The sequence below is a fragment of the Orcinus orca genome, chromosome 14 (assembly GCF_937001465.1).
Source record: "Orcinus orca chromosome 14, mOrcOrc1.1, whole genome shotgun sequence".
Lineage (NCBI taxonomy): Eukaryota > Metazoa > Chordata > Mammalia > Artiodactyla > Delphinidae > Orcinus > Orcinus orca.
In genome coordinates, this window is record NC_064572.1 from 43,592,073 (window position 1) to 43,604,465 (window position 12,393).

Genomic DNA, 12,393 nt, shown 5'->3' on the forward strand with positions numbered 1-12,393 from the left:
GAGTGACCAGTACCCCGGCCCACCCCCACCAGGGGCAGCCTCTGCTCTCACGTCCGTGTGTGTGTGCGCGTGCACTGTGACGACTGGCTGGTGAACAGGTGAGCGTGAAGGGCTCCCTTCCACTGCCCTGCTGCCTGCCCCAGGGTACTCTGGAGGGTGACGTGCAGCTGCTCCACACCGGGGAGGCAGGCAGCCAGGGGCACAGCTGTCCTTCGACCCAAGCCTGAGCTTACTCCTCTGCCCAGGCTCACCCTCCAACGGAAGCAGGAGGGCTGTGTCAAAGGTGCCCACCACGCAGGGCTGCTGAGCCCCTTGAAAAAGGGCAGCTGTCCCTGGGCACCTGCCACCAGGGGCTGGGCAGGTCAGAGGTCAGGTTCTTTCCCTGGCTTCTGGGCTTCTATTCACACTATGGATGCCCCATTTCCAGCACCCCAGAGCCCCGTATGTGCACTCCCAGCCATCAGTCTCCTGCTCATAGCTGGGAGCTGCCCGGGCTGAAGTGGGCCCTGTGGAGGGCGGCAGCCCTGGGCCTGTTTGGACTCTCGGTTCAGGTCCTGGACTGCAGTCTTGGCACCTCCTCCAAGCTTGCCTCTCAGGCTGGGCTAGACCCCAGGTATTTCATCTGCTTTTCTAGGGCCCTGGATTTAAACGCTGGACCTGCATTTCCCTCATGGGAAGTGCTCAGGAAAGATGGGCCTAGGACCAAAAGAACATGGCTGTGCCGTTAAGGTGCCACCTGGCCCTGGCCGTCCAAGGCTGGCATCACTGAGCCAAGCCCTGGGGTCCCTTCCGCCCTGGCATTTGGAATTCTGGGGTTCCACAGGGCTACATACACCTCAAACTCACGCACCCAGAGCCCCTCCCTTCCTCAGGACTGGTGGCTCTTGGTGGCTCTCCGTCTGGCCAGTGGAGCAGCCCCCATTTGTGCCCCCACCTCCCCTCTCCAGCCAGACATGCTGCCGCCCACGGCCTTCAGTGCCTTCTCTCAGCCACCTCCTCTGCTGACCCATCCATTTCCTGGGTGCTTAGGTCCCCAGTGAGTACCCAGCCTTGAGCCCAATGCCCCTTCTCCTACCTGGGGACCCCATGAGTTCACTGCCAGCCACTGTGTGAGCAGGAGCCCCAGGAGGATGCAGGGAGGGATGGGAAGCCAGGAGGATCAGCTGCTGGCCTTCGGACAAGGGCCAGCCGTTATGTCTCCCCCGATGGAGGAGGTGGAAGCATTTCTGATCTGGGCAAGTAGACGCAGAGTGGCCCCTCCATGCTGCAGACCCTGCCTCCGCACCCTGCCTCCGCGTCCCTGCCCAAAGCCCCATCCTGGCGGCTCCTGGCTGCCCGCGGGTTCCAGTGCTTCTGCGTCTGCGAGCTTGGCCCAGCCCTGACCGCCTCACCTTCTTTCTCCCTCCCTAGAAATTCACTTCCTCCCTCTCTCCCCACTCCCCACAGTTGACCCAAGGCTGCTTCTGGTCACTTTCTCCCTAAACTCCCCTCAGACCCTCCCCTTCAACACACACCTGCCTGAGTCCAGCCCCAAGCTCCAGCACTCAAGGAGAATGTTTGCAGCCCACAGCACAATGGGTGCCCACCAGCCTGTGAGCCCTTTCAGGACAGGTGTTGTCACCTGTCCCACTCCCTCTCCCAGGAGCAGGCGCACAGTGTGCACCAGCAAGGAGGGCAACAGCTGGAGACAAGAGCTTGCCCTGGGGTCCAAATCAGCTTCTGCCCTCGCTGTTGCACAGCAGGTAACCCGCCGTGAGGCAGATAACCCCCAGCCTCAGTTTCTCCCTCTGCAGGATGGATCTGGTAATGCCGCCATTCCCCTGCATCTCTTCATTCCCAAAGACCCCCTCAGCCCCACCGACACCAATGTCCATCCAGAACACAGCTGTGGTCTCCTGGCCCCTACACCTCGCTCCCCTACAGTCCACTCTCCACGCGACAGCCTGGCCCATCTTTCCCATCCCAGCCCAGTCAACAGGCACTACCTCCCTGGGGGCCGGGCTGCCTGCTCTGGGAGCCAGGAGCACGCCCTGCTCTGTGCTGTGGGCCAGGCCAAGGGGAGCTTGGTGATGGGAACCCGGGCTGGTTCCCTGAGTGCATTTATTTGTCATCTGTCCTGGCCACGTGAGGGCAGGGCCTTGTCTGTTGTCTGTCCTGTTCACGGCCACTCCCCCACACCTACCAAGCACTCTCCCTCAATGGATGGGTGCGAAGTGATGTAAGAAGAGTTGTTGCGAGAGTCACCAGAGCCACCAAGGTGGGGCATGGGGGAGACCGTCCTCGAGATGCTCGGCAACAACACGGACGGGGCTGGGAGACCTGCTACGGGCCAGGGACTAGAGACCAGGGTGGCAGGAAGGGACAGGTGTGGTGACTGCGGCTTCCAGGCCAGGTGGGGCTCTATGGAGGAGCGAGTGCAGGACTGGAGGCCGGAGTTCACGGTGCAGAGCGTATCTATGCACATGGAGCAAGCCAGCTCGGTCCCGGATGGCCTCTGCCAGCGTGTGGGTGAGGGGAGCAGCCCTGGGACAATCTCGTCAGGAAGTGGAGAAGAGGAGCCTTGGGACGCCTGTGTTGGGGGTGGGCACAATGCAGGGCCAGAGGAGATACCAGGAAGTGGGAGAGAATGGGGTCAGATACCCCGGGAGAAGCTTCCAGAAGGGAGAGGCACTCAGAGCCCGGGCCAGCTGTGGCAGTGCAGGGAACACTGTGGAGAAGGGTCCTGGAAAGGTGGGTGGAGCCCCGGTGTTCAGGGGGCTGAGGACGGGCAAGCGTGGGTACGGGAGAGGAGACCCTAGGTGAGAGGCTGTCGGATGACAGGAGGGAGAAACAGGATGGTTCTGGAAGGGTGAGCAGGCTAAGAGAGGAACTTTCCTGGAGGGGGGAATGTAGGTGGAGGGCAAGGAGCTCTGGGAAAGAGGCCAGGATCCAGCTGGGCAGAGCCCACCTCTGGGCATCTTGGGTGAGTTACATGGGGTCTCCCAGCCTTGGGTTCTAATCCATAAAATGGGCATATGACCATTGAAGAAAAGTCTGTAAACGCACTGAGGGCAGGGCTAGTGTGGGATGCTCCAGATGGAAGCAGGGGGTCAGGGAGGGAGAGGGAGGGCGGGGGAAGAGACGCTGAGAGGTTGAGGTTGGAAGGTGCAAAGGGGGGGTCTGCCCTGTGCCCGTCATGCCACTCACCCTTGCTTCTGCCCCCACCCTGGCGTGGGGGTCCCCTTTGGCCACTGGCCCCTAGATCTGGTTGCTGAGCAGAGTCACTGGGGACTTTTATACATGCAGATTTCCACTCCTCATTCGTGTGTCTGATTCCACAGGAGTGGGGAGGGCGGGGCCTGGAACCTGGACTTTTGGTAGCTCCTGGGGATCCAGATATACTGTCTTACCGCCCGATGCCAACTTGGGAGATGGCTGCAAACACAAAATCAGATCTGGCTGCCGCCCTACTCAAACTGTGCCTGGCCTCCTGGGCCTCAGGACCAAACCCAGCTCCCTGGAGTGCCTTCCTCGGCTTTGCCCCCCCCTGCACAAATGCTCTGTGCAAGCTGCGGTTCCTGAAGGCCTCAGCCTGGATCCTCTCCCCTTCTGGCCCACCTGCTAAATACCCACTGGAGAGGCAGAGGCCCTCAGACTCCCCTGCCTTGCAGCCCTGACTCCTGACCTCTCAGCAGCGTGGGGCAGGCCTTCCCTGGGCTCCTGTCTCTCCCTCTGGACACTTCTACTCCTCTTCCTGGGATCACCTCCAGCCCATCCTCCAAGATGGGGCTTCTCAGGTTGTCCCCTTTCCTCTCTTCTCCCTCATGCCCTCCCAGGTGCACTCACCTGCTCTCACACCCTATTGTTGCCCTGTTGAAACAGAGGACACCCAACCCCACACCTGTCCCCAGAATCCTCTCCTTGGTTCTGGAACCGAGGGTCCCTCTGGCTACTGATCACATCACTTCCGTCAGATTTCCCACCAGCACATCACACTCAGCTCCTCAGCACCTTCCCAGTGACGGGGGGAGCAGAGAAAGGAGAGGCCGTGGTCATCCACAGCCAGGGGAGTGCTCAAGGTGTGGGGTCAGTGGCAACTGGGGCCGTGGTCCCTTCTCTAAAAAACCTCAATGTCAAGAGCAAGTTTCCAGGAACCACAAAGAAGCATTATTTGAAGCAATCTCCATCCCTAACCCACAGCCACACAGGCACAGGATGGAAGAGGCTTGGCTGGCAGAGGTTCAGAGTGGACCACAAGCTCACTGAGATTATAAATAATGAACCACAAGCTCAGAGTATCAGATGGAAATTCACGAGGCTCCAGATGAAGGAACCCCTGTGCCCTCCTGGGTAGACCCCCTCTGGGGAGTGGTGATCAGTCCCAGGCTCCACATGTGAAAAAGGATTTGACAGACTCTCCTGGCTGTGGTGATGGGTCTGGGCAGATGCTGGAGGGGCTGGAAGTGTTCTGCCCCGAGAGGAAAAGATCTGAAAACGCCAGGGCTGCCAGCAGAAACCTGTGGACCTATCCTGCAACAGAGGGGCCCTCGTCTGTGAAGGCAGATCTGAGAAGAACGGGCAGAAGCTCCATGGGGGCCAGGGCTGGCTTGATACAGGAAGAATTTTCTATGAAAAACTGCCCCATAATGGAGATACCATCAGAGAGAAGAGGCCCCCAAACAGCTACCTCTCCCCCGTTCTTAGCCCCTGGGCTTTAAGTGAGGCTGACTATCCCGGGGTAGAGCCCAGGACCCAGTAAGCCCCAGTGATGAGGTAAGATGGGCACTGGCCCAGGACAGGTGGAGGAGACTTGCTCCCCCGCCCCCAAAACCTGTGAGAATGTGGGGCTGGAGCCACGCCTCCATCTTGGCACCAAAGGAGCCTGGGGAGCAAGTTATCCCAAGAAAGCAGAGCCAAGAGGCAGACCCTGCAGAAGGCCTGGAGCCCTGGCTGGCCCAGCAGAGGTCTTCCCCTGCTCGCGCCGGGGCGGGCTTGCGGGCATCCACAGGGGATACCGCCCACGTGGAGGTGGCAGGATCCGCCCCTAAGCGAGATGCAGGGCTGCTGCAGTGATTCTGTGCCCCGCACTCCGCCCATTGGCAGGGCTGGCCGGGCACGTGCCAGTGTAGGACGCCATCCCATCCTCCATCCTGCACCCCTGCCTCTCAGCTGGCATCCTGAGAGGAGGCTATGCAGGGGAATGGACAGGTGGCCCTATCTGCACCCCTCCCGGGAGCTCACCTGTCAAACAGCGGCTTCTCCCCACAGTCGAAGGAATCCTGCAGGTCCCTCACCAGGTTGGCCTGGCCAGGCATGCGGAAGAGGCCCTCCTCGGTGAGCCCGCGCTCCCGGATGAAGTCCACACACTGCTCCACCAGCAGGGGTGCCAGGCGCGGGCCATACTTCCGCTCGTGGTGGACTGTGTCCTCCAGGCGCTGCCCAAAGACCCCTGGGCACAGAGAGAAGCTGGTCACACCCTCAGCTAGCCGGCTCGGTGGTGGGGGAGGGCGCTGGGGACAACAGAGGGCAGGGGGTGCTGTCAGGGCCAAGGGTGGCTCCCCGGTGAGGGAGCAGGTTAGAAACTGGGAGGGCAGGCACCAGGCGGCTGGGACGGGGCAGGAGGGCATAGCGGGCAGGGGCCTGGCCTGTGGAGCTTGTTCAAGCCTGAGGACCTTCAGGGAGGGCCCTCAGGGAGCACGCATTATGCATTTTATTGATTGGTTTATTTATGCAACACTAACCTCCAAATGGAAGTGGCTTGCATTTAAAAACCCAACACTATGTCCACCGAAAGACGCACTCTAGAATGTTCTTAGTGGCACTCCCTTGCAATCCCTCCAAATGGGAAACTACCTAATGCCCATGAGTGGCAGAATGAGCACGATTGCCATGGTCTACTCATACCGTGGAGCATGGGACAGCAATGACAACAGATGGGACACAGCTCAGGCAAAAAGACAGACGATAGATGATGAGAAAGCAGAATCACAACTCAGCATCACTGATCATTAGTGAAATGCAAATCAAAACCACCTCACAGGGCTTCCCTGGTGGCGCAGTGGTTGAGAGTCCGCCTGCCGATGCAGGGGACACGGGTTCGTGCCCCGGTCCGGGAGGATCCCACATGCCGCGGAGCGGCTGGGCCCGTGAGCCATGGCCGCTGAGCCTGCGCGTCCGGAGCCTGTGCTCCACAACGAGAGAGGCCACAACAGTGAGAGGCCCGCGTACCGCAAAAAAAAAAAAAAAAAAAAACAAAACCACCTCACACCCATGAGGACGGTTACTATCCAAAAAACAGAAAACGTGTTGGTGAGGATGTCAAGAAATTGGAACCCTTGTGCCCTGTTCATGGGAATGTAAAATGGTGCAGCCGCTGTGGGAAACAGTATGGAGGCATGTCAAAAAATTTAAAACACAGTTACCATATGATCCAGCAATTCTATATACCTGAAAGAAGTGAAAGCAGAGACTTGAGCAGACATATGTACACCCATGTTCACAGTATTATTCACAACATCCAAATGGCGGAAGCAACCCAAGTGTCCATCAGTGGATAGATGGGTAAACAAAATGTGATACATACATACAACAGAATATTATTCAGCCATAAAAAGAAGGAAATTCTGACACATGCTATAACACGGACAAACCTTGAGGACATTTTTCCGAGTGAAACAAGCCAGTCCACTAAAACAAGTAAAATACTGTATGACTCCACTTATATGGGTACTTAGAATAATCAAATTCATAGAGACGGAAGGGAGAATGGTGGCTGTCAGGGATTGGAGGACAATGGAATGGACAGTTATTGTTTAATGGGTACAGAGTCTGTTTTACAAGATGAAAAGCGTTTTGGAGATGAATGATGGTGATGATTGCACATGACGAATATACTTAATGCCACTGAATTGTACACTTAAAAATGGTTAAAATTTTATGTCAGACCTATTTTTACCAAAATTTTCTAAAATGAAAAAAAAAAATCATAATTGCTAGCAGAAGCCAGACCCAGAGTGTACACTGCATGACTCCATTTATGTAAAGTGCAAAACCAGGTCAGAACATAGTTACCTTGGTGGGTCAGTGACTGGAAGGAGCCTGAGGGGACCCGGGGGTGCTGGTAATACTCGGATTCTGGACCTGGGCACTACTTACCCAGCTTTGTTCACTTTGAGAAAAATCATTAAACTACACACTTGTGACACCTGTGTTCTGTTCACCTTTCTATTTGCTATATCTCAATAACATTTGCAAAAAAAAAAAAAAATTAGGAAGCAAAATATCCAAAACATTTAATAGAGGACAGGAAAGCAAATGAGGGACAGAGGGAGAGAGCAAGAAGGTAAAGGAACTTTTGACCCAGAAAACCTGTGACAACTAAATACACAACTGGGCAAAGAGGTTCCTGGCAGCCCAGGCAAAGAGTGGAAGGAGTGGAGATCCATGAAGCTCCCTAACTCACAGTGATAGTGAAGGAGAAACAGACTTCTCCCAGCCCTAAGCTCTACAAGGACTCTGGAAGGCCCGCCATCTGCCATCCCCCTATCTCTGACTCAGAGACCATCCCCGCAGGGCGGCTGTGGGGTGGGCCAGAGCATGACATCAAAGCTCCATTCTGTCCAGGCAGTTCTGTCCTCCCAGAGGGATGCAGCCCAGGCAGGTGGCATCCCAAGACCTGAGTGCTGAGCCAGCCAGGTGAGAGGGTGGCAGGATGGATGACTGCCTACTGTAGCTTCCCACACACAATGGCTGTTTTGAAATAAGATACATCAGTCCCTAAGACAATGCCTGACATAGAGCAGGACTCAGTCAATGTTCCTTCTCATGCTGCTCAACCTAAAGACAAAGTATATAGAACCTGGGGGATGAGATTTCTCCCTTCTAGAAAACATGCCCACAAGGAAGGCACCCAGTGACACCATCAATGCTTTGGGGAGAAGTGTGTGGATGCATGTGTGTGTGAGTGTGTGAGTGTTCATGCCTACACCTGCATGGGGACTTGTGTGTGCATATGTGTGTGTGTGCATGCACTTGTGTGTGCACAAGGAAAGTGTGCTGAACTGGCCGAGACATGGCACTCATGGTACCAGGTGAATGTTCTAAGCACTTTACATGTATCAACATATTTGATCCTCAGACAGCTGGATAACTTAGGGAATATTACCATTATTGTTATCATCATCACCATCATCATCATTCCCAATTTCCAGATGAACAAACTGAGAGGCAGCAGGCTCCAGAATGTGCCCAAGTTCACTCAGCATGTGGCAGGGTCAAGGTTCAAACCCAGGCAGTCTACATGGAACATTCTCCTGGATAGATCACATCTTGGGCCACAAATCAGTGAATTTAAGACTACTGAAATCATATCAAGCATCTTTTCCGACCACAATGCTATGAGATTAGAAATCAATTACAGGATAAAAACTGTAAAAAACACAAACACATAAAGGCTGAACAATATGTTACTAAACAACCAAGGGATCACAGAAGAAATCAAAGAAGAAATTTAAAAATGCCTAGAGACAAATGACAATGAAAACATGATGGTCCAAAACTCATGGGATGCAGCAAAAGCAGTTCTAAGAGGGAAGTTAATAGCAATACAATCTTACCTTGGGAAACAAGAAAAATCTCAAATAACCTAAACTTACACCTAAAGCAACTAGAGAGAGAACAAACAAAACCCAAAGTTAGTAGAAGGAAAGAAATCATAAAGATCAGAGCAGAAATAAGTAGAGACGAAGAAAATAGCAAAGATCATGAAACTAAAAACTGGTTCTTTGGCTTCCGGGAAGATGGCAGAAAAGTAAGACGCGGAGATCACCTTCCTCCCCACAGATACACCAGAAATACATCTACACGTGGAACAACTCCTACAGAACACCTACTGAACGCTAGCAGAAGACCTCAGACCTCCCAAAAGGCAAGAAACTCCCCACGTACCTGGGTAGGGCAAAAGAAAAAAAAGAAACAACAGAGACAAAAGAATAGGGACGGCACCTGCACCAGTGGGAGGGAGCTGTGAAGGAGGAAAGGTTTCCACACACTAGGAAGCCCCTTCTCGGGCGGAGACTGCGGGTGGCGGAGGGGGGGAAGCTTCGGGGCCGCGGAGGAGAGCGCAGCAACAGGGGTGCGGAGGGCAAAGCGGAGAGATTCCCGCACAGAGGATCAGGGCCGACCAGCACTCACCAGCCCGAGAGGCTTATCTGCTCACGCGCCAGGGCGGGCGGGGCTGGGAGTTGAGGCTCGGGCTTCGGTCGGAGCACCGGGAGAGGCCTGGGGTTGGCGGCGTGAACACAGCCTGAAGGGGTTCGTGGACCACGGCTAGCCGGGAGGGAGTCCGGGGAAAAGTCTGGACCTGCCGAAGAGGCAAGAGACTTTTTCTTCCCTCTTTGTTTCCTGGTGCGCGAGGAGAGGGGATTAAGAGCGCTGCTTAAAGGAGCTCCAGAGACGGGCGCAAGCGGCGGCTAAAAGCGCGGACAACAGAGACAGGCATGAGACGCTAAGGCTGCTGCTGCCGCCACCAAGAAGCCTGTGTGCGAGCACAGGTCACTATCCACACCTCACCTCCTGGGAGCCTGTGCAGCCCGCCACTGCCAGGGTCCCGGGATCCAGGGACCACTCCCCCGAGAGAACTCACAGCACACCTCAGGCTGGTGCAACGTCACACTGGCCTCTGCCGCTGCAGGCTCGCCCCGCACTCCGTGCCCCTCCCTCCCCCAGGCCTGGCTGAGCCAGAGCCCCCGAAACAGCAGCTCCTTTAACCCCGTCCTGTCTGAGCGAAAAACAGATGTCCTCCGGTGACCTACACGCCGAGGCAGGACCAAATCCAAAGCTGAGCCCCTGGGAGCTGTGAGAACAAAGAAGAGAAAGGGAAATCTCTCCCAGCAGCCTCAGAAGCAGCGGATTAAATCTCCACAATCAACTTGATGTACCCTGCATCTGTGGAATACATGAATAGACAACGAATCATCCCAAATTAAGGAGGTGGACTTTGAGAGCAAGATTTATGATTTCTTCCCCTTTTCCTCTTATAGTGAGTGTGCATGTGTATGCTTCTCTGTGAGATTTTGTCTGTATAGCTTTGCTTCCACCATTTGTCCTAGGGTTCTATCTGTCCGTTTTTTAAAATATTTTTTATTTTAATAACTTTATCTTATTTTACCTTACCTTCTTTCTTTCTTTCCTTCCTTCCTTCCCTCCCTCCTTTAGACAACGAATCATCCCAAATTGAGGAGGTGGACTTTGAGAGCAAGATTTATGATTTTTTCCCCTTTTCCTCTTTTTGTGAGTGTGTATGTGTATGCTTCTCTGTGAGATTTTGTCTGTATAGCTTCGCTTCCACCATTTGTCCTAGGATTGTATACGTCCGTTTTTTTCTTTTTTTCTTAATAATTATTTTTTTATTTTAATAACTTTATTATATTTTATCTTATTTTATCTTATCTTCTTTTTTCCTTCCTTCCCTCCTTCCTCCCTCCCTCACTTCTTTCTTTCTTTCTCTTTCTCTCGTTCTTTCCTTTCTCTCTTTCTCTCTCCCTCTCCCCCTCCCCTCTACCTCCCCCTCCCTCCCTCCCTCCCTCTCTCTCTCTCTCTGCTACTACTAATTCTTTCTTTCTACTTTTTCTTCCTTTTATTCTGAGCCGTGTGGATGAAAGGCTCTTGGTGCTGCAGCCAGGAGTCAGTGCCGTGTCTCTGAGGTGGGAGAGCCAACGTCAGGACACTGGTCCACAAGAGACCTCCCAGCTCCACATAATATCAAATGGCGAAAATCTCCCAGACATCTCCATCTCAACACCAGCACCCAGCTTCACTCAACGACCAGCAAGCTACAGCGCTGGACATCCTATGCCAAACAACTTGCAAGACAGGAACACAGCCTCACTCATTAGCAGAGAGGCTGCCTAAAATCATAACAAGTCCACAGACACCCCAAAACACACCACCAGACGTGGACCTGCCCACCAGAAAGACAAGATCCAGCCTCATCCACCAGAACACAGGCACTAGTCCCCTTCACCAGGAAGCCTACACAACGCACTGAACCAACCTTAGCCACTGGGGACAGGCACCAAACACAACGGAACTACGAACCTGCAGCCTGCAAAAAGGAGACCCCAAACCCAGTAACATAAGCAAAATGAGAAGACAGAAAAACACACAGCAGATGAAGGAACAAAATAAAAACCCACCAGACCTAACAAATGAAGAGGAAAGAGGCAGTCTACCTGAAAAAGAATTCAGAATAATGATAGTAAAGATGATCCAAAATCTTGGAAATAGAATAGACAAAATGCAAGAAACATTTAACAAGGACCTAGAAGAAACAAAGATGAAACAAACAACGATGAACAACACAATAAATGAAATTAAAAATACTCTAAATGGAATCAATAGCAGAATAACTGAGGCAGAAGAACGGATAAGTGACCTGGAAGATAAAATAGTGGAAATAACTACTGCAGAGCAGAATAAAGAAAAAAGAATGAAAAGAACTGAGGACAGTCTCAGAGACCTCTGGGACAACATTAAACGCACCAACATTCGAATTATAGGGGTTCCAGAAGAAGAAGAGAAAAAGAAAGGGACTGAGAAAATATTTGAAGAGATTATAGTTGAAAACTTCCCTAATATGGGAAAGGAAATAGTTAATCAAGTCCAGGAAGCACAGAGAGTCCCATACAGGATAAATCCAAGGAGAAATACACCAAGACACATATTAATCAAGCTGTCAAAAATTAAATGCAAACAAAACATATTAAAAGCAGCAAGGGAAAAACAACAAATAACACACAAGGGAATCCCCATAAGGTTAACAACTGATCTCTCAGCATAAACTCTGCAAGACAGAAAGGACTGGCAGGACATATTTAAAGTGATGAAGGAGAAAAACCTGCAACCAAGATTACTCTACCCAGCAAGGATCTCATTCACATTTGATGGAGAAATTAAAACCATTACAGACAAGCAAAAGCTGAGAGAGTTCAGCACCACAAAACCAGCTTTACAATAACTGCTAAAGGAACTTCTTTAGGCAAGAAACACAAGACAAGGAAAAGACCTACAATAACGAACCCAAAACAATTAAGAAAATGGGAATAGGAACATACATATCGATAATTACCTTAAATGTAAATGGACTAAATGCTCCCACCAAAAGACACAGATTGGCTGAATGGATACAAAAACAAGTCACATATATTTGCTGTCTACAAGAGACCCACTTCAGACCTAGAGACATATACAGACTGAAAGTAAGAGGATGGAAAAAGACATTTCATGCAAATGGAAACCAAAAGAAAGCTGGAGTAGCAATTCTCATATCAGACAAAATAGACTTTAAAATAGACTATTAGAAGAGACAAAGAAGGACACTACATAATGATCAAGGGATCGATCCAAGAAGAAGAT

The 12,393-nt window shown here is 52.4% G+C and overlaps 1 protein-coding gene across 7 annotated transcripts in view; it reads right to left on the reverse strand.

The window, feature by feature from the left end:
• ARHGAP22 (Rho GTPase activating protein 22) overlaps positions 1–12,393 on the reverse strand; it is a 237,923-nt gene that overhangs the window by 11,067 nt on the left and 214,463 nt on the right. For 5 of the 7 annotated variants that reach the window (XM_049697151.1, XM_049697153.1, XM_049697154.1 and 2 more), the window contains one exon: positions 5,221–5,428. In XM_049697151.1, the coding sequence (XP_049553108.1) occupies positions 5,221–5,428 (208 nt within the window). Of the gene's footprint in view, positions 1–5,220; positions 6,013–6,240; positions 6,705–12,393 lie in introns of those variants that run through there. The other 2 variants (XM_004286501.3, XM_049697156.1) reach the window with 2 other exon arrangements.